At 41.9% G+C, this 23201-nt stretch overlaps 1 protein-coding gene across 1 annotated transcript; it reads right to left on the bottom strand.

Annotated features, from left to right (window-relative positions):
* Window positions 1–7127: 7127 nt before the first annotated feature.
* On the bottom strand, window positions 7128–9322 carry LOC134573717 (nicotinamide N-methyltransferase-like). Its single transcript, XM_063433496.1, has 3 exons — window positions 9175–9322; window positions 8451–8658; window positions 7128–7557 (listed from the first exon to the last, which is right to left on the bottom strand). The coding sequence occupies exons 1-3, from the start codon at window positions 9320–9322 to the stop codon at window positions 7128–7130; spliced, it is 786 nt and encodes a 261-aa protein (XP_063289566.1).
* Window positions 9323–23201: the final 13879 nt, after the last annotated feature.

A 23201-nucleotide genomic window follows, 5' to 3' on the forward strand; every position in this document is an offset into this window, starting at 1 on the left:
CTTGTATAGTGTGATATTCCCCCCCTGTTACCCTTCCCCCGAATTAACCCTGTATTTTCTTTTTTTATTAGCCTGTTTGGTTTTCTGTTGCTGGCACCTTTTCTTTCCTATGCTTTACTCTGGTCTCGCATGGATCGCGGTCGTGTTTTCTTACCGCGATCGCGGTGTTTCACTGCGAGCATGCATTTTTTATTCACTGGTGCTGGGACTTCAGGGCAGGTCTCTGGGGGTGTCGGGGGGACTCTGCTCCATACCGGCGGGCCGCGATCGTATCCTCGATTGCGGGCCGCACGGCGCTTTTGCGCATTAATGGCGGCTATCTTGAATCTTGCGGCACTCGCGAGATTCACGTCGGCCATGTTGTTTAGCCAGTTCGTGATTCCCACGAACTGGCAGCTGAATCTGTACTGTTTAAAATATTTTTCCTGCAAAATAAAAGTTTTACAAGTACTTTTGAGCTCAATACTAATATATATCATGGGCATGTGGAATAAAGGTTTTATATGTAACTCTGCATGAATATGTATGGACGGTTCCCTGCTGTGTGCATATAGGGGATGCAGTACTCATGTCTGCTGGCAGTTTGCTCTATTCTATTCTATACAATTGACATGTTGAATAACAGATTTATTGTATGTCTGGAGGATTATGAATGGACTGTTCCCTGCTGTGGGCATATATATGGACGCATTACTCTATCTGCTGGCAGGGAAATTAAATAGAGCTGATAACTTACTCAGCTCCCTAGTCCCACTGGACCTCACAACCACTGGATACACTCCTTCCCCACAGGGATACACCTCCCAGGACACAGTAGTGGAGGCACATAACGGAGTGATTAACAGGGGTGATCCCCCCCTTACGCTGGATGACCCCCAAGCGTGGCAGACACCTCTCCAAAGTGACATTGTGGTACAGGGGTGACCCCACTTACGCTGGGTGACCCCCACGCAAATCTGGTTCCTGTCCTAGTGACATACATATACTGGGGTGAACCCCTTATGCTGGGTGAACCCCAAGCGAATCTTATTCCGGTACTAGTGACATACATATACTGGGGGGAACTCCCACGCCCTAGGACGGGCTCATATCCACGGAGTACGTATCTGTTACTGTATGCACAGACCGGGACACATTGGATACATGTATATCGACAGAGCCAGGAAGGAGAGCTCACGGTGCTTCCAAATCTCCACAGTACTATATCCCATAAGGGTGACCCCTTGGATAATTTGGAGGCTACCATACCTCCCCATACACGGGCTACGTCCCGACATTACTGACCGCTCATCCCGGTCTTATTGAGGGTGACCCCCTCCTCAGACCACTCCCAGGAAATCTCTATGTGGTACTGATTGAAACAATTCTGGGTGACTCCCAGTCATATGTGGAGGCCCACTAAGTGGCAATAAGTGTACTACCGTACCTGAACCTGTTCGGAACCCCACAGACCGAAAGAGTGTCCCAACATGCCAGAAGAGACATACATACAGGGGTAACCCCATACGCTGGGTGACCCCTAAGCGAGTCTTACTCTGGTGACATACGTACAAAGTGGTGACCCCCCTGCTGGAAGGTGTGACCCCCTGCCGGACGGGGTGAACCCCCGCACCCTTTTTAGGGCTTCTACCTTCAGAGTACGCTCTGTCATTGTATGCACAGACCAGGGCGCACTAGATGCATGTATTCCGGCACCTCTATGCTTCAACTGGGGGATCCGTACGCCCTTCCCTTACCCGAGAAGGAAAACTCACAGTGCTGCCAAAACTCCACAATTTTAGGCCATAAAAGGATGACCCCCTTGGATTATACATATTGAGGCTTTCACGTCTCCCATACTCGAGCTACGTCCCGACATTGCAGACCGCTCATCCCGGTCTTACTGAGGGTGTCCTCATTCTCAGACTACTCCCCGGATCCTGCGAAAGTGGTACTGATTGATCGAAATTCTGGGTGACCCCAGTTATATGCGGAGGCCCACTGAGTGGCAATAAGTATACTGTTGTACGATCCTGTCTCCCACAGACCGAAAGGGTGTGAACCAACATGTCAGACTTCCCTCAATATCCCCGACCGATTTTCAGGTGAGGATTAAGGCCGCCATGGCAACTTCGGGGGAAGAAGTCCTCGCCAATATGCTGGCTAACAACCCATCCGACAGGGCGGGTGCAACGGCACCAACACCAATGGAAGCTAGAGATACCGACAACGTTAGGTCGGACACCTTATCATCTAAACACCATTGGAAGGGCTCCAACGCGGCTTCTCCAGAGGGGATAGGGAACACCCCGATTTAGCGGAGCCGTCTCTCAGAACGTCCTGTCCATTAATCATCTCAGGCTCCATCATCAGGGGACGAGGACTTCATCCCTCCCCCTTCTCTGGAGATCATGAAAGAATGGAGAGCAGAAGAGTCTCCATCTGAAGAGGTAAAGTGACAAGACCCTCCTGTAGCGGATGGTACTAGGGCTGTCCTAAAAGACTTTGTTACATTTGCTTTTCGTGTGTTGTTTTCGATTTATATGGTTAAACTGTATGTAGGATTCGTATGATATTCGGTAGTTTCCATCCGTACTCTATACGAATGGAAACTACCGAACCAACAGACCTTCCCAGAGAAAAGTGTGTACCTTATTAAGCTTTCACACTTCTCTAACCGCAAGTTAATCGGTACTTTATTGATGTATCTGGGTGGCCGCTGTTCGGTATACGAACACGTGGCGGCGGCCATCTTACGCACGAAAATCTCAGCGGTGTTTGGTCGTCGAGTGTCTGGAACTCAAATCGGACACTCAATTACCCGAACACCGCTGAGACCTCCAGGGCTCCATAACTCCCGAACGGGAAGGCTAATCAACCCCCCGTTCAGTAGTTTTAAAGTACCGAACAAGGGGATTCATATGAATGCAAAGTTAATCGTGGATGGCAGTATTTTATGTGTGTTTTACCTCCCGAACGAAGACCGACAGCAGGGCCAAAATACATGGAATCCTTTTCGTATGCCACCTCGTGTATTGTCAGTCAAATTACACCCTCCACCTAACTCCCGAACCCCGGGTCCGATCTGGGTGAATTTTGGATATGTTAGTCACCCAGAAAAGTATTATTGTCACTGCTGGTTTTAGGGTACATTCAGAACTCGGGGAAAACTGCAGCATGTGTAATGGGATTAAGTGTCATACTGAGGGGAGGAGAGGTGTGGGAGGTAACGGTTACACTATTGGATACTGTACTAATTAATGTGAATCACTCCCTTGCATGGGAGAATGCTTTATAAGGAGACTGTGTGAATAAAATGTGAGTTCTGCTCCTGATGCTGTGTGTCGTCCAGTCATTGGGATCTGTATGGGGATATTCAGGGATTACTTTACTTGCTGGAATTACTACTTGATGGTATTTTTATTACTTGTTCCGGAGCCTCACTGGGATCTTTAGTGGAGTTAACCCGTGGAAGACCAGGCCTCTGCTACACCGCCTAACAAGAAAGGTTTTTCTTTGGCACTCTGGACAATCTTGTTTTGACTCACGCACCATCCGACTCCCAGGGTCATCCGAATGGGGTTTACCGGAGCACCGGGCACACTTTGCCCACTTCTGGCTCAGTAGGCCTATGGGAAAAGAAGTCCGAGTCAAGCTCAGGGTGGAATGCCCATGCCCTCTATTACCGAACAAGATAGTCCTCACCATGGCGTTCAGGACATAAACATCACCCCAGTGATACAGATCAGGCCAGGGTCCATGTAAAGGTAGGAGAAGGACTCAAAATGAGTTAGGATGAAATACTGGACATGATCAGTCTCGGGAAAAAATGCTATGCTTTGCGGACCTGACCCCACCCAAGACTCACCTCTAGAAGCTCACGAGGTGAGGGAATGGGTGCAAAGGGCAATATGTAGGTTGGTGAACGCAAGGCAGACAGGTGCACAGAACGGTGCAAAACAGCCTGATTAAAGATGGATTTCAAACTATTGAAGTTAGGGACGAAAGAGCGAGGACCTCAGGCGGACAGACTATTGTTTGGAGAACCATTTATCTCAGCAACGGTTTGGTAGTAGGGAAGAAGACAGGAGACTATCGCCCAGTCATCAACCTACGCCAACCCAATGGTTTTGGGGTGTACCGACACCTCAAGAAGGAAGATATCCATCTCTTAGTGGATCTACGCCTCGAAAGGGATTCGCAAGGTTGGATTTGCACTTACCTACTGGTGCACATGGTGCCTCATGAAGTTTCTGAATCCGGTCACGGCGCACTGAAGAGTAAAGGTTATCCGCTGTCGCATACCTAGACGACTTACTGACCTTTTGCAAATCCAATTCCTGTCTACGTTTACAGACAAGATTTATGTTTACAGTTTCAGAAATTGTTGAGATTCATAGTGAACAGAGAGGAGTCGGTTTGATCCCAGTTCCGAGTGATTCAGTTCCTCTACTTCGGCATAGATTCCACCTGGGGCGGATTACACCTTCCCACATCATTGATAGCGACAATTCATTAGAAAATTCGACGGGTACGGCGGAAAGGCACCATAACCCTTTGACTATTTCCCAGGACCGCTTCACTACCGGGCCAGACAGCGGCTGAAAGCGCACTGCCTGAGATCCGGACACACCTATGAAATTGGGATCAGAATAGCGAAGACTTCGATAGTACTCATTACCGCGGTAAAGGAGTCAAGCGTGGCACCCAGAATGGTTGTTCTTAATCTGGCTCATCCTCTGCTCCTTCAGTTTTAACTTGCCTTCGGGCAGATCCAAAAGGAGAACATCATCCATTGATAATGCAGGAGCATCTGGAGTTGGTGGATCGGTGTCTTTCAGGGGAGACTGGTACGTCAAGGGACTATCGCAACCAACTAGAGACCTATTATGGGACTCATGGACATCAGGTATTCCCCGAAATAACTTATCTGCATTGAACACATGGAGTCACTGGTGTATGGGAAGTGACTGCAATCTCTTTATTACCCCTATGAATCTTTATCATACCTTTTCGCTACGGAACGATTGGACCGTTCCATTAACGGTATACTTCCGCGATTTCGACGACGCATAGTACAATTACCGACACTCCGGTCGATCAGGAGCCGCTTTCTGCAGGGTATCAAACTGTCCAGAACCATGCGTCAAAGTATCACTGTTGTGGGACTTTGATTTGGTTCTTTTGGAACTAGTTAGGTAACATGGACCTATCCCTCCGTCAGCCGTCAGCCATAGTCACGTTACTTTTAGGTCTTTTCGTCGGGTATCAGATGTACTGGAGTTCGACGTAGACGGTCTTTTAGTATCACCGGAAGGAATGATTTCTATGGTGTCTCGTAGAACTAAATCTTATTTGCGTCCATATCTTACCCTGTTCCCGGCGGTTTCCCAGTCTTTGTGCAGTAAAAGTGGTACTTCGTTACATGGAGATCACGACAACACTTAGATTGTCACATTCAGGCCATCTGCTGGTCTTATACCAACCATACAAGCCAGTTACCATGAACACTCTGTCTAGATGGGTTAATTGGTTGTTATCGCTAGCGGGGGTGGAGCCGTGTTTTGGGTACTCATTCGGTATGCGGCTGCTTCTCAGGCCTTCACGGGGGGGCCTCTATATTTTACAGCGACGAATTGGACACGGATAGACTACTTCTGTATATTTATTTTCGTCAACCACACACGCATCCTTCTCGCTCATAACTGCTTTAAAAATGCAAAATATGAATCCTCCTGTCATGTGATAAAATTGTAGATTATGCTAACGCAGTGTACCTATAATCTTGATTTTAATAATGACAGGAGGCGAATATTTTCCCACCCTGTTTCCCTCCCTATACTCTGGAAAATGTTAATATTCTGGTTTGTCATTTTCTCAGTGTAATTATAAGGTTTTGGGTATTTCAGTATATTTATGGGATGCTTATCTGGTTGACACGTGTTAGATCCGTGTTGATTATTAAGTATACTATGGCTGTTTAATGTTTCAGTATATTAACTTAATATAAATATAGATACATATAGTACTGGATTTAATGTGGACAATTGTGGACAGTTGGTTTCCATCACCTTTCACGTATTTCTGTTCTTTTCAGCGTATTCATCATAAATGGATTCGACAAGATAAAGCTGGAAGGTTTCAAGTTTCGTTTCAAGTTATGTGCAACACGTTACTCAGGACTGTTATTTGAATTCCCTGACGTTATAATAGACTTTTTCGCATCAAAGAAAGAGGAAGTCATGTGACTGTCAGGGCTTTATATATGGATGTGATGCCTGTTACTGATTGGTTTAAAGTTTTTTTCTGATTGACTTGTGCTGCTGGAGGCATAAAGTAAAGAAAGTTATGCAAAATACTCGCCTCCTGTCATTATTAAAATTAAGATTATAGGTACACTACGTTAGCATAATCTACAATTTCTAACCATTAATAGAAACACACAGCATGCAAGTGAATCAGTCAGTTCAGGGTTTTCACATCTCACTTTATTATATGTTATCCAAGTTTATTAATTCAGTATTAAGTGAGATAACTGGCTAGCTTTTGTCTAGAAAATATATTCAAAGAAAGCGAAATCAAGTGAAGCTGTTTTATTGTATTTTCAGGAGTTTGTAACATAAAAAAAAATACATTGCCTTTCTTAATCTGTTAAAATTCCAAAAGAATAATATTCATAATCAGAGTAATTTGGACCTATCAAATAAAGAACATATCTGAATTATAAAATTCAGTTCAGAATTTGGTAAACATTTTTGAAAAAGTTGTATATACCTTATAGATTGTAAGCTCATGGGCAAGGCTCTCTACATTTTGTATTGGTCTTTTTATACTGTATTGTCTTTTTCCCAATTGCTGCAGAATTTGTTGGTGCTTTATAAATGACAGTAATAATTATGCAGATAAAGATATATGGATACAGAGTAGCAAAACCAATCATAAGCACAGTGTGGTATAAACAAACATTGTACATGCACTAAGAGGAAATAAAAGGAAACTCAAATAACTGTTTGCAAATATTTAATTGTCTTCAAAATTAGACATATTTTAACAAACGTTGGACAAAGATATTCAAACGCAGAATAGTTTTTCTTCTAATTTTGCTTTCAAAAAACGTTTTCACCACTGTAAATTTAAGAAGCCGGTGGTTAATTCTCTCTTTCCTTACGAGCTACAATGTACCCAATATGATCATGATCCATTAAGTGAGTGTCTAATTTGCTTTCGTATACTTCAAAAATCACAGTGGTATACCCATTGTCTTGGAGAACTTGCTTCACAAAATCTTCATTATAGTTTAGGAATGAAAACTTGTGATCACCAATCGTATAATAGGTCGCATTGAAAAAGGCAAACAGAATGAGGTGACCTCCCACCTTCACAAGGGATGAGAATTTTCTAAAGCTGCTGCGATAACTCTCATGATCTTTACAGGTGATATCAAAGTACCAGATGCTAATGGCACAGTCTGCTTGAGGCAGTACGAAGGAACCCAGTGGGTTGTCATTGCTGGGATCCCATTTTAAGCAACGTTTAACAATTCTTCTGACTTTCTCTTCCTCAGCTTCCAAGTGTTCACTGAAATTTGAAACATTAAATGTATTCTAATATCATAAAAAATAACTAATAAAACTGTAAGTAAAATATGCACATTCCTCTAGATCAATTCCTTTTATATTTGGTCAAATCAATTGTTGCTTAAATGAAAACATGGCTCTTCACACATAGAGCATATCAGCAAGCAAAGGTACTTTAGGGGTCTGCAGTGTCCCTTTTATGCATTAAGAGTGTGCCCTCTTTTCTTTAATTTACAAAACGTACAGATTTCAATAGAGATTTATAAATGAACCTTGTTAAAACCTCCTGGTGTTAATCAGACAATCGGTCCTCTTACTTCCTGGTTTGTTTCGCTCAGTGGAACTAAACCCAAGAGGCACCAATTGCCCCGAGCACCTGCCTTGAAAAGACTCCTCACTGAGCTGCATTGCGAAGTCTGTAATTGGACAGACACAGAAAGTCTGGGCTGGGAAAAAAGAGAAGGGCTTGCAAATGCTGCAGACAAGCTGTTTTTAGATATACCCCGAATGAAAAATTTAAGTTTAATGTTTATGCTGGTTTGGTATTCAGTGAATGGTCTGCTGTAATAGTAAAATATATAATAAAGCTGACCAAACCCTATCCCAATATTCGGTGTCCATTTACTGGGGTGGAAGGCTTGGTATCTGGTTATGGGCATAGCTAGGCTTTTGTGCAGTCATGAGCTAATGAATGACGTAGAAAACGTGCTCCTCTACAGGCTGGTGATCCTTCCTGGAGTATAAACGAGTAAGGCTTTATGGACTACATTTTGTTTTGCAAAGTTAATGAAAATAAAAATGTGTATACATGGCTTTGGTAGTGAAAGGGGTTAGCTTGTTCCATAAATTGAAAAAGGTAAGGTGTACAAAATCTCTCTAACCCTACAGACTCACCTCACATTCTTAATTTCACGTGAAATCTCAGCAGCATGAGACCAGTCTACAGCTCCTGGCTCCTTATTCAGCCATTTTTCCATTTCCTTAAGCGTTCGATCTGATGAGTCTAAAATGGTGATTTCCTTAAAGAAATCGGACATAACCATCAACTGACAAAAGGTTGCACCAATTGAGAGATCTATCAGAGTTTCTCCTTTAACAATACCTGGGGGAAACAAATTAGTAAAACTATCACCTTCACTGCAATTATTATTATTTTTTTGTTACATATATTTTTGAATCTGGGATAATTGGCTGCACTCAGAATAAAACCACATTTATTTATATACTACTTTTCAAAATGTTATTGGGATGTTAAAATAATTTAAGTGCATAGAAGCAAAGGCTGTATACAGTTTGTAGAGTTGCCTGACTAGATCCTGGCATCTGGACCACACAATGCATTGCAACATGATCTCCCATGTGTCCTCTAAACCAGATATATTATCTTTCCCATCATGAGATATGTTTTCATAAGTACAAAAAGGACGCAGTTCTTAATGTTTCAAATCACAGAAATCGACGGCACAATAAGGCAGAGTTTTAGATTTATATATATTTCTATTCTCACTTTTCTCTGGTGACAAAATTCAGACAAGTCACCTTTGCAAATAACTGTGAGAGTGGCCATTTAATACTGGCGGCACTGAGGACAGAATATAATGGAAGACAATGAACGTACCTGAACACAAACACTGAAATATGTTTTGCAATGTAGAGATTAAAAGTTCTTCTTTGGTATCCGTCTTATCACGACCAACATATGTTTCTATAATCAAATGATGATCAAATTCTTCATCGTGATAATCTTTATGTTTCATTCCCTCCATCTCGAGGCTTTATTTTCAGGTATCAATTTACTAAAAAAAAAATCAAAGTAGGGTCAGCGCTAGCACGCCACAGGAAGTATCTTGTTTAAAGGGTGTAGGCAGCACGGGGAAAGATTTCTACCGTATTCGGGCTTGTAACGACGAAGCACAAAGACTCCTTAGGTGTGGATTATACCACGCATACATACATCGAGCAGTGATCCTGCTCAATATACTGTGAGTATATTTGATACTTTTATCCTTTTATTTAAAGATACAGTGAGCACTATATTTTATTCCTTGTATTCTGGGTTGGACTACTCTGCTGTTGAACCACTCTGCTGCTATATACACCTGTAAACCAGAAGAACTCCTTATATCCTCGAGTGGGGATCATTCCACTTCATGCATTCCAAACCAGAGCTGGATTTAAACTCTGAATATTGTGAGTAGTTCCTTACTATTATAACCCCATTATCTAAGTGCATCTATATACTCTACCATTTGAGTGTTTTCTTTTGTTTCTTCCCCATATGTTCCATTGGATTACAAGCCTACACTCGTGATTATCCATCCCATTTGCTGTTCCACAAAGAACTCTCTCTACTGCTGTGGATCAAACTATTCTGGACTAGTGTTAAGTTACCTGGACTATATTATATTATTTACTCATATAAATGTTTTTTTTACAATATAATTCCTTTAAGGCGCACCCTTTCCTTCTTTCTTTTTTTTTTTATCAATTTACTAGCAAAGTAAATAAAAGTTTATATATGTTGAAGCAGAAGACATCTCTAAAATATCTAGTATTTTCCTGCATTATGTTTCTATGGGTTTCTAGTTAACATGAAGCTTTCTACATTCTCCTTGAAGGAATTTTTCTTAATGGACGTTAGCAGTTTATTCACTAAATGCTAGGCTGAGGTCAGCCAAGTGGGGGAAAATTTACAAATTATTTTGGCAAGTTTAGCTTTACTTTTGTAACTTGTTTTAAAATCCAGCATGTGTCACTGTGCTGTAACTCTCTTTGTTTTGAAGATGATAATATTGATGATGATGATGATGATGATGATGATTATGATGATAAATATATGTGCTAGTATTGTTCCGTGTAATCTAATATTTTAATAATTTATTCTATCACAAACTAATCACTGTATCACAACTTCTTTTTCCATTATTGTAACATTGCTAATCTATACATGGGGCATTTAATAGGGGCACTATATGACAGATAAAGTGTTACATTTTAACATCAGCCTTTTCTGTAATATCCAGCTCTGCATATCGAGCGCCTATAATATGGATTTAAAACCAATATGTTTGTTAAAGGAACACACCAAGCATCATAACCATTACACACTGTAGGTATTATGGCTCCAGGTGTACTCTGACATCCCCCTCCCCAATGTAAGTAGTCAGATTGTTTGCTAATGGTTCGTCTTCTTACCTGGGGTCCGCTCTGCACCAGTCACAGCCTTCTCTCTAGCCAGACGCTCTCTTCGCTGAGATAAGCCCAGTAATATAGGTCGTAGCTCATTGACTGGGAGCAATCAGCTGATGTTTTCAGCCAACGAGCCTAAAGCACAACAGGCTTTAGTCAAATGACTTATAATAAAATACTGAATAACAATTAGCTTATAATTTATCTTGGTAAATGGGTAAACAGACCAAATAGTTATATGTATAGAAAAAGAATATACAATAATAAATGTTGGTTGTGTAGCAGTCTTTAGATCATGAGACCTAATACTATACTGTCTGTCTATCTATAAGAGGGGGTGGGGGAGGGTGCTAGGGCACTTCTGGCACCAGAGCCACTAGAGCCTGTTTAGAGTGTTCCTTTAAAACAATTTATAATAATAAAAAAGTAGATTTTCTTACAGTGTACGTATTTTGTGAAATTAGGAATTTCTTTAAAAACTTGCTTTGAATTTTTTATTCCAATAAATACAGTTTATAAAAGAAAAAGAATGTGGCTCTTATTTTTAGTTTTGCTGGTCTTGCTGAAACTAAACCTTTCTCTGATTTATTTACATAGTTGAACAGAGGGATATAGAAGCATTGGTTGTATCCCCTGTGCTTATACCCTGCATTTGTGCATTATTTTATTTTATTTTTTAAATACGCAAATCAATAAAAATAAGATATGAAAAAAAAAAAAAAAAAAACTATGTTTCTGTTACCAGAACTTTGGTATTAAAGAACTGGTACTTCTTTAAATTGTTTATTTTGGTAGTGCTGAAGAATATACAATCACCTGCTTTGTCACGACCACAAAAGCAGGCACATTAGATGACACAATTATACAGGTAGCAAGAAGACAGAAATGGTACGCAGATATAAATTATGTACAATTGTGATGGAGCAGCACAATTTTTTTAGTAGAAAGAGTGAGAGGGCATGCTAGTGAATACTACATAACAGTATGGTAGTTAGTCAAGATTAGGCTTACGTTCTCTGTGAGTTGTCGCTATCATACACATGTATGAATGGGACACTTTAGGCGGATATCACAAAATATTAAAGAGAAGAAGCAGAGAACTAACAGTAGATTAGGTATGTTGCTGTGTCAGGGTGTGGGGAGTGTGAGTGTACAGGAGCAGTCTCAAGCATGATGAGGAAAGTAGTTTTGTCTAAACAGGTCTGCAGTGCCAGAGGTAAGTAAGGCACAGTGTCCACACAGTTGGGCATCACTTAATGGAGAACACTGGGCAGTCATCCTATACCCAAGCTGGGTAGGCTCATCCTACTCATCCTATACCCAAGCTGGGTAGGCTCTTTACACTTTCGAGCAGTCCACTTGCTTGATCGGCTCTGCTGTGCCACAGGTGAGCTTCTTCCTCCCAGTCCTAGACCAAGGGATCAGCATGCTTCCTGGTGTCGCTTGCTTGTTGAGCTTCAGTCGCTTTAATCTTCCCGTCCGGGAGAGAGCATGCAGGCTGGGGTGACTGGCGAGATAAGTGTCTCTGATATCATGCGGTTCACCGTCGTCGCGGCTTTTGCAGCGGGGTGAGCCTCCTGATGGGTGTCATTGTGGGATCGTTGGGGATAGACGGGACAGCCCACGGTGCAGTAGCTTGGTGTACAGGGGAACTGTCAGGCTTCATTCCGCGGTAGCTCCCTCCATCCTCTACCTGACTCGTGTCAGGGTTCTTCGGTGTCATCCTCTCCTCTAGCCTGGCCCAGAAGCGGGCAAAGATTGCATCTATTATATTTATCGATTAGATGCTACATGAGAGGTCTGGTGAGTCTGGTGAGTCTGCTGCGCAGTCGGAAGCAGGGCCTCGTACCCCAGGCACTGTGGTGTCCGCCATCTTGTCTTTGACTGTCACGCTCCAGGTAGATAGCTAGTTGCAGATTCTTCCACCACACTGACAGCGTTTGTCTTGCTAGGGTGGACAACATCAGAAATTCTAAATACTTGGGAAGAAGCTCAGCTGTACCAAAAGGCAGCTATTGGTGTGCAGCTTTGTTAAAATGCCTACAATATTAGTTTGTCTACTGGCTAATCAATATCAGGCATTCTTACAGAGGCAATTCAAAGTTGTCAAAATTATATTAGTTTACACTAGTGTGTCAGGATATTTATATCGGCAGACATTTTGTGCTAAAATAGAAATTAAAAGTGTATATTGCCAGAGTCACTCAGAACAGAGCGCACTCCATTTTGGATTTCAGGCTAACAAAGATACATAATTTCTATCCTTTCTGTAACTAACCACTGAGCCTGAGCTAAGAAATGCATTATATAAACAAGTCAAGTGATAAGCAATGAAGCAGGGGGATGGAATGCTCTGTTTAAATGTTAATAGAATAGAAATAATTTTAAACACAGACATTAGTGACAGAGAAGATTAAGCAATTAATTTTACTTTCTACATTTTACAAGGTCCCATTGTAAGTAAGGGGTGAAATTGAGTTTACAACTGTCAATTCTAGAAATTACGATCAAAGTTGTTGCCACAAAGAGGCAAACGCTTTGAACTGACAGTAAATTTAAGTTATGGTAGTCATTTTAGATAAGCCAAATGACGTCAAAATCGTCATCAGAGACTGCGAGACTGCCCTCTATGGACCAAATACCTAAATTACAATCTGCAGGTTGTAATAGCATAGCATGCTATATGACTGGATAAATCACGGTCAGATTTCAATATTTAGAAATCTTAGTTAACTAAAGAATATATAGTTATAAACATTCCATTCTGCAGGTGGAATTAAGAATAATGATATATTAATGTTATATTATCACGTGTTAGCATACCAATGTTTTTATCCAGGTGTATTGATTTGCTCAAAATAGGATAAGATATCTTTTTAGGCAAATTAAAATTCGGCTTATAGAATCTGGTAGATTATTCTTATTGGATGGTTCCAGGAAATGATTAATGAGCTGGTTTGCATGTTATTTCAATTGAAAATTACATGAGAATAGGATATTATATGCCTAGGAGGATCTAGCCAGCATTGAAAGGGTTACTCAGTTGATGTAACTGTTAGCCAAGGTTTTATGGCTTTTTTCGCTGGAAGTTTAACTTTCTGTCTGTGAAGTACCCTCATAAATATTGTAAGTGACAGTTGATGCTGTTAGCCATTGGAACGTGTTTTAACATTGCCATTGTATTGCATACTTATGTTATACTAAATATTCACTGATTGATATCATGCATGCTGCCTAATATTATTATTATTTTATTTGTCACAATAAATGATATCTATTTTTATAACAAATTGTGATTTTATTTGCATGGAATACATTTCACTTACATGATAACGATCTCTAAGATCTAAGAGAATTGAAATAGTGGGCAATTCTCGACTGTTTAATATTATCATCCCATAAATATCCCCACAAGTGGCCAAAATTGTGTATATCAGTCTTTTTTTAGAATAATGCCATAACAATTGTATATGCCATTAGGAAGAACATTTAAAATAGAATGTAATGCAGCACACTTTATTAAAAAATAATAATAATAATAATGTTAAAAGAAGTTATACATGGAAAACCATAATAAAGTGAAAAAAAAACACCTTTCACTATTTTCGTTAGTACTGAGTCAGCAAACCTTTTGCCACAATTAAAACCTTAAAATGGAGCCCCATGGAGTAAACCAAGTGCTTTTGTTCAAGGGTTATAATATGAAACCAAGATTATATGATTCCTTCTATCAATTTCTGTTTAGTCCTTTGTTGTTCCTGGCAAACAAGTTTCTTTAAACTGCTACACACTTTTTAAATTGGATTTGGGTCAGTGCAATTATTTGGCAATTCTAGCAGTGTAAGATGGTTTTCTTGAAACCACTTTTTGCACACAGCAACAACATGACAAGTTACAAAATTTTGTTGAAATATATAGGCTTCATTGTCCTGGATAAGATAACTTGTGAAAGGATTCAGTTTTGGCTCTGGAATATCATAGTTCTAGTTACACAGGTAAAAAGAGACATGCGTCCATCAAATTCAGACTTCCTCACATTTGTGTTTGCTATTGATCCAAAAGAGAGCAAAATAACCCAGTCTGTAGTGCAACCAATTATGCAACAAACTAGGAAAAATATTATTTCTCAACCCCAGAATGGCAGTCAGATATGTCCTTGGATCAAGAAGCTATTAAACCACAAATTAAAAATTATATCACTGTATATTATGTTTATCCATTTGCTGTTTAAAGATCTGTATAGGCTCTGATAAAACCACTTCTTCAGGCAGAAATTTCCACATCCTTATAGTTCTTACTGTAAAAAAAAAACACTCTTTCCTTTGCCTTAGACTAAATCTCTTTTTTTCTAGTCTAAATGCATGACCTGGTGTCCTATGTATAGCCCTAAAAAGTAATACAATGTGTGATATAATCAATGATATGTCTTGTTTATGAACAGATTCAAAGACAATGGCTTGTATTGTCCCCGAATATATTTGTATAATGTTATTATATCCCCTCTGAGGCACCGTTTTTCCAAACTAGAGAGATTTAAATTTGTTAACTTTTCTTCATAACTAAAATGCTAACTAAAATACATCGCTGATGTATTTATTTTTTCATCTACAGTAGAGTCACACAAAATCCGTTTACAGCTTTTGTAAAGATTGTTTTTTTTTCCTTTTGCAATCTGCTACTAATGGAAAATGGGGAATAGCAGGAATCACAATTTAAAAAAGGGATTTTTCCAAAAAAGGAAGGGAAAAACTAAGTGAGTAAATGACAACCCACTCACTACTTCCACCCTGAGAAAAACAAAACTTTTAGATCTTTCCCAATGGCAAAAAAATCTATTAAAACAGTGCAAATACAAATAAGGGTGAAACTAAATTAAGCGCACAAAATTGATCAGTGATGGTAATCACTATGATAAATCAACTTAGCTTATGGGGCAAAAAGACAAAAGAAAACAAACATAGTTTAAAACTGTTTAAAACGTCTGAAGGGGAGGGTGAGCTTGGATAGCACTCACAGACGGGGGAGCAGTTGTGTTCTGCTCACAACAATGCAGTTCCTTAATGGTAATAAAAATACTAGATCCACATGAATGTTTGATAGGTAATATCCTTTATTTCAAGCCGTTAAAACCAGGACAGCCTGCAATATGCCTCTGATTTCACATACAGTTCGGCAAATGAACAGAGAACCTGGACAGCTACATAATTCGCCTCCAATTTGGCCAATGAGCGGTGAACCACCTTACAGCATATGGACCTTAGCTGAAGTGTGTATAAGTCTGGGTCTCTGAAATACACCATATTCCTTCCGAGGGAAGAAGCAATTGCGTCCTATACAATGACGTATTTTACAGAGAGTTTGGATTCCTTAGTTCACTAATAAGACTGTACATTCAATCCACCCTTATATAGCTAGGTAATTCAAATTGCTAAGCAGCTAGGATACACAATTTGTGTGGAATACAGAAGGAGCTTTAAACTAATGCAGTCCGATGGATAGAAAACCTATCTGCCAGACAAAATAATCATATTTCCATAATAGTATTTGAAAAAACAAAGGAGAATCACACAACACGTGAGATATTAAAGGACCACTCTAGGCACCCAGACCACTTCAGCTTAATGAAGTGGTCTGGGTGCCAGGTCCTTCTAGGGTTAACCCATTTTTTCATAAACATAGCAGTTTCAGAGAAACTGCTATGTTTATTAATGGGTTAAGCCTTCCCCCAAATCCTCTAGTGGCTGTCTCATTGACAGCCGCTAGAGGCGCTTGCGTGATTCTCACTGTGAAAATCACAGTGAGAGCACGCAAGCGTCCATAGGAAAGCATTGTGAATGCTTTCCTATGTGACCGGCTGAATGCGCGCGCAGCTCTTGCCACGCGTGCGCATTCAGCCGACGGGGAGGAGAAGAGGAGGATCGGAGGAGGAGAGCTCCCCGCCCACCGCTGGAAAAAGGTAAGTTTTAAACACTTTCCCCTTTCCAGAGCCCGGCGGGAGGGGGTCCCTGAGGGTGGGGGCACCCTCAGGGCACTCTAGTGCCAGGAAAACGAGTATGTTTTCCTGGCACTAGAGTGGTCCTTTAATACAATGTCAATGTATACAATATAAAAAATATATATTTTAACATATACATTATAACAAGATCATCAAAAAAGCATCGACATAGCAAAAAAAAATAGTAAATAGTGGTTTAGGTTTAAAACAATTTAAAATCACAATAAAATACTTTAAAATAGATTAAAAAAAACATGTGAAAGTTATTTTTATGTTTTTTACTAAGTGAAGGATAGATAGAAAAAAGAGGTGTTTATATAAAGTTAAAGGAGCACCATAGTGCCAGGAAAACAAACTCATTTTCCTGGCACTATAGGGTCATTAGGTCCCTTCCACCCTCAGGGACCCCCCTCCCGCTGGGCTGAATGGGTTAAAACCCCTTCAGCCACCTACCTTTCTCCAGTGCCGGGCTCCCTCTGTGCTGGGGAACTCTCCACGCCTGGCCGACGTCAGATCATTCAAACAGCCCATATGAAAGTATTACTCAATGATTTCCTATGGACATCCAGCGTCTTCTCATTGTGATTTTCACAGTGAGAATCATGGAAGCGCCTCTAGCAGCTGTCAGTGAGACAGCCACTAGAGGCTGGATTAACCCTCAGTCATCTATCCCTTTTAAAGTTATATTTTTACTACACTTGCGACAATTCTAAAAGGAATACAAATTGTATTTCTCATTTAAAAATGTATAGGTGTTTTTATCTTAACCTTATCTTGGGTTAAAATACATTTTAAGTTGGGGGCTCCCCTACACACACATGGTTTCTCAGGCAATATATTTGACAATTTGTTATTCTTTCACAGACGACCAAAACGTCTGATAAATAAAAATTAATAAATATATATGAGGCCAAAGTAACCTCGCCACTGGTACTTGGAGGGGCCTGCTTGTGAGCCTCTTGCCCCAGGATGATGGGCCCTGTAAAAAGACATGCTAACAAGTGACTTCCATGGAAAAACCAAACCCCTGAACCGATCTGGGCGATTTTTGGATATGTTGGTCACCCAGATCAGGGCTATCCGAGGATGTGACTCTTGTAGGGTTTCCATGGATCTTGGGGATACTTTTGGGGTGTTTGTAAATTGTGAGTTTTTCTGTACCTGAAGATAATTATCTCTCAGACACAGAGGAGGAGTATGTTGAATGTATTGCTTATCTGTGCCTCTTCCCCTCCCCATTTTTCCTGTCCTATTGTTTCCCCAGCAGGGCTTTGTCCCAGGGACACTGCCAGACCAGCTTAAACTGGCTGCTTTGTCCCTCCTCAATCTCCCATCAGCCCTTGCTATTGTCTGACCCCACCTTTCCTTGTACTATAATGCTCTATGTAACCTATTGTATGTAAATTAAGCTGTTGGGGTTTAAATGTGTGCATAAATTGTAAGTGCTGGCTTGCATTAAACAGACCTGCTTTACCCCTTCATGAAGTCTTGGCTCATGTTTGGGGGATTGGAAAGCTACACTCTGGGGATTACTATACTCCCCTGAGTATAATTACTAGCTCTTCTAAGAGCTGTTCCTGATACACTATCGGGAAGAGGCGAGGTCTACCCACTGGGAGCTGGATCATGTTCTTGGATCCAGGGTGGGTGAAGGACGGCGAGACCCCGGCGCAGCTGCATCACTGGAAGTGGGGTCTGCAGTGCTTATGGTGTCTGGTGGAGTGCTTGGAGCCCTCAGAAAGCACCAGGAGCATCAATTGACAGAGGTATCCGGTCGGGGTGCCGGGCAGTCCATCACAATATATTTCTAAAACGAATGTTAAAGCCAAATATTAAATATATTTTATTTGCAAAATGTTCAACTTTACCTTTCTAACATATTGATAAGTTATTTTCATCATGTTTCTCCAATTCTTTAAAAGTGTGTACTCGTACTTGCACCCCATGCCAAAAGCTACCGACTCCATCCTGACATATTTTCTCTCCCTCCCCTCCCACCCTTGTTGCCTTTAAATAATTTGAAGAATTTCTACATATGTAAATAATATTTTCATTTCATGTATAGATTCATATCGACAATTCTCGTATATTATTACAAAGCTGAGATATGTTCTCACATAAGATGAATAATAAAGTATCAGCATTTTAATAAAGGACAAATAAAAGAATGTATAAATTGCCCTAAAGAACTAAATGTAATCGCTCCCTGTATCAACAATTCCTGTTAAATAAATCATTTTAATTTCTAGTTTATATTTATTTTTGTGTGTGTGAAAAGCAAATCCAGCCCTTCTAATCTAAGAAAAGTAATATTGTGTTTTCAGCAGTTTTGGAAAATAAGTTAAGAGGAGCACTCCACGTACCATAACAACTAAATGTTGCTTGCAATAGCTACCCAGCTGTCATTCTAGTGCCAGCTCTGCAGACCCTCCCACAGCTGAATGTGCCATTGGGGGAGAGGGGGCGCCGTGACCCTTAAATAGCATGACCAGACCCCTGTAGTATTGGCCTGCTGGGAGTAAGTGACAGCTGATCACCTCTTCCAAGCTTCATGCGGAGCACTGCACGAGAGGGAGGAGGAGGCGGCGGCACCCAAGACAGGAGTGATGTGCTGCAGACCCTAATGCTCACTATCATTAATTATTATTAATTATAACATGTGTGTCAGATTGTGTGTGTGTGTGTGTGTGTGTATGCGTGTGTATCTGTTTATGTGTGTGTGTCTGTGTGTCAATGTTTTTATCTGTGTATGTGTCAGCATGTGTATCTGTGTGTCAGTGTGTGTCTGTGTGTGTGGATGTGCTAATGTGTGTATTTGTGTGTGTCAGTGTGTGTATCTGTGTGTCAGTGTGTGTATCTGTGTGTTTCATCATGTGTATCTTTGTGTGGATGAGCCAGTGTGTGTATATGTGTGTCAGAGTGTGTATCTGTGTGTGTCATTGTGTGTAGCTGTGTGTTGATGTGCCATCGTTGGGAACTTGGGTGGTTAGGTGTGGTGTTTCTGGCGTGACTCGCCATTCCAGTGCTTAGTTGGAGTCTCGGCTCAGCGACTCGAGTGACAAATTCTCCTTGCGGAGTAGAGGCTGGAGGTCTGCCTGTCCTCAGAGACCCTAATACACACTGACACAGAGCAGAATAGGGACTGTTCCCCCTACATAGGGTCACTTGGCAGATATGGATCGACACCTATCCTAATGATCCCTGATACACACGGACACAGAGCAGAATAGGGACTGTTCCCCCTACATAGGGTCACTTGGCAGATATGGATTGACACCTGTCCTCAGAGACCCTGATACACACTGACACAGAGCAGAATAGGGACTGTTCACCTTACATAGGGTCACTTGGCAGATGTGTATTGACACCTATCCTAATGATCCCTGATACACACTGATACAGAGCAGAATAGGGACTGTTCCCTCTACATACGGTCACTTGGCAGATATGGATTGACACCTGTCCTCAGGGACCCTGATACACACTGACACAGAGCAGAATAGGGACTGTTCCCCCTACATAGGGTCACTTGGCAGATATGGATTGACACCTATCCTAATGATCCCTGATACACACTGACACAGAGCAGAATAGGGACTGTTCCCCCTACATAGGGTCACTTGGCAGATATGGATTGACACCTGTCCTCAGAGACCCTGATACACACGGACACAGAGCAGAATAGGGACTGTTCCCCCTACATAGGGTCACTTGGCAGATATGGATTGACACCTATCCTAATGATCCCTGATACACACTGACACAGAGCAGAATAGGGACTGTTCCCCCTACATAGGGTCACTTGGCAGATATGGATTGACACCTGTCCTCAGAGACCCTGATACACACTGACACAGAGCAGAATAGGGACTGTTCACCTTACATAGGGTCACTTGGCAGATGTGTATTGACACCTATCCTAATGATCCCTGATACACACGGACACAGAGCAGAATAGGGACTTTTCCCCCTACATAGGGTCACTTGGCAGATATGGATTGACACCTGTCCTCAGAGACCCTGATACACACTGACACAGAGCAGAATAGGGACTGTTCACCTTACATAGGGTCACTTGGCAGATGTGTATTGACACCTATCCTAATGATCCCTGATACACACTGGTACAGAGCAGAATAGGGACTGTTCCCTCTACATACGGTCACTTGGCAGATATGGATTGACACCTGTCCTCAGGGACCCTGATACACACTGACACAGAGCAGAATAGGGACTGTTCCCCCTACATAGGGTCACTTGGCAGATATGGATTGACACCTATCCTAATGATCCCTGATACACACTGACACAGAGCAGAATAGGGACTGTTCCCCCTACATAGGGTCACTTGGCAGATATGGATTGACACCTGTCCTCAGAGACCCTGATACACACTGACACAGAGCAGAATAGGGACTGTTCCCCTTACATAGGGTCACTTGGCAGATATGGATTGACACCTATCCTAATGATCCCTGATACACACTGACACAGAGCAGAATAGGGACTGTTCCCCCTACATAGGGTCACTTGGCAGATATGGATTGACACCTGTCCTCAGAGACCCTGATACACACGGACACAGAGCAGAATAGGGACTGTTCCCCCTACATAGGGTCACTTCGCAGATATGGATTGACACCTGTCCTCAGAGACCCTGATACACACTGACACAGAGCAGAATAGGGACTGTTCACCTTACATAGGGTCACTTGGCAGATGTGTATTGACACCTATCCTAATGATCCCTGATACACACTGATACAGAGCAGAATAGGGACTGTTCCCTCTACATATGGTCACTTGGCAGATATGGATTGACACCTGTCCTCAGGGACCCTCATACACACTGACACAGAGCAGAATAGGAAATGTTCCTCCTACATAGGGTCACTTGGCAGATATGGATTGACACCTGTCCTCAGAGACCCTGATACACACGGACACAGAGCAGAATAGGGACTGTTCCCCCTACATAGGGTCACTTGGCAGATATGGATTGACACCTGTCCTCAGAGACCCTGATACACACTGACACAGAGCAGAATAGGGACTGTTCACCTTACATAGGGTCACTTGGCAGATGTGTATTGACACCTATCCTAATGATCCCTGATACACACTGATACAGAGCAGAATAGGGACTGTTCCCTCTACATACGGTCACTTGGCAGATATGGATTGACACCTGTCCTCAGGGACCCTGATACACACTGACACAGAGCAAAATAGGGACTGTTCCTCCTACATAGGGTCACTTGGTAGATATGGATTGACACCTGTCCTCAGAGACCCTGATACACACTGACACAGAGCAGAATAGGGACTGTTCCCCCTACATAGGGTCACTTGGCAGATATGGATTGACACCTATCCTAATGATCCCTGATACACACTGACACAGAGCAGAATAGGGACTGTTCCCCTTACATAGGGTCACTTGGCAGATATGTATTGACACCTATCCTATTGATGCCTGATACACACTGACACAGAGCAGAATAGGGACTGTTCCCCATACATAGGGTCACTTGGCAGATATTGATTGACACCTGTCCTCAGGGACCCTGATACACACTGACACAGAGCAGAATAGGGACTGTTCCTCCTACATAGGGTCACCATTTTTAGCCCAAGGCAGCTCATCTCATCAGGCCTTTTTTAGTCGAATGTATCGCCCACTGTCAGTCCCTTCGGGATCCATCCCTCATTCATCTTAATAAAGGTGAGGTAATCTAGACTTTTTTGACCTAGGCGACTTCTCTTCTCAGTGACAATACCTCCTGCTGCACTGAAGGTCCTTTCTGACAGGACACTTAAAGCGGGGCAGGCCAGAAGTTCTATCGCAAATTGGGATAGCTCAGGCCACAGGTCAAGCCTACACACCCAGTAGTCAAGGGGTTCATCGCTCCTCAGAGTGTCGATATCTGCAGTTAAGGCGAGGTAGTCTGCTACCTGTCGGTCGAGTCGTTCTCTGAGGGTGGATCCCGAAGGGCTGTGGCGATGCGTAGGACTTAAAAAGTTCCGCATGTCCTCCATCAACAACACGTCTTTAAAGCGTCCTGTCCTTGCCGGCGTGGCCGTGGGAGGAGGAGGATTACTTTCACCTCTTCCCCTGTTAGATTCCCGTTGTGCTGTGACATTACCCTTATACGCTGTGTAAAGCATACTTTTTCATTTATTTTGCAAATGCTGCATCCTTTCCAACTTGTTGTAATTAGGTAACATTTCAGTCACTTTCTGCTTATACCGGGGGTCTAGTAGCGTGGACTCCCAGTACAGGTCGTTCTCCTTCAGCCTTTTTATACGAGGGTCCCTCAACAGGCACGACTGCATGAAAGACCCCATTTGCACAAGGTTGGATGCCGAGCTACTCATTTCCCGTTCCTCCTCCTCAGTGATCTCAATGAAGGTATGTTCTTCCCCCCAGCCACGTACAACACCATGGGTACCAGATAGGT

Source organism: Pelobates fuscus, chromosome 9 (genome assembly GCF_036172605.1).
Source record: "Pelobates fuscus isolate aPelFus1 chromosome 9, aPelFus1.pri, whole genome shotgun sequence".
Classification (NCBI taxonomy): domain Eukaryota; kingdom Metazoa; phylum Chordata; class Amphibia; order Anura; family Pelobatidae; genus Pelobates; species Pelobates fuscus.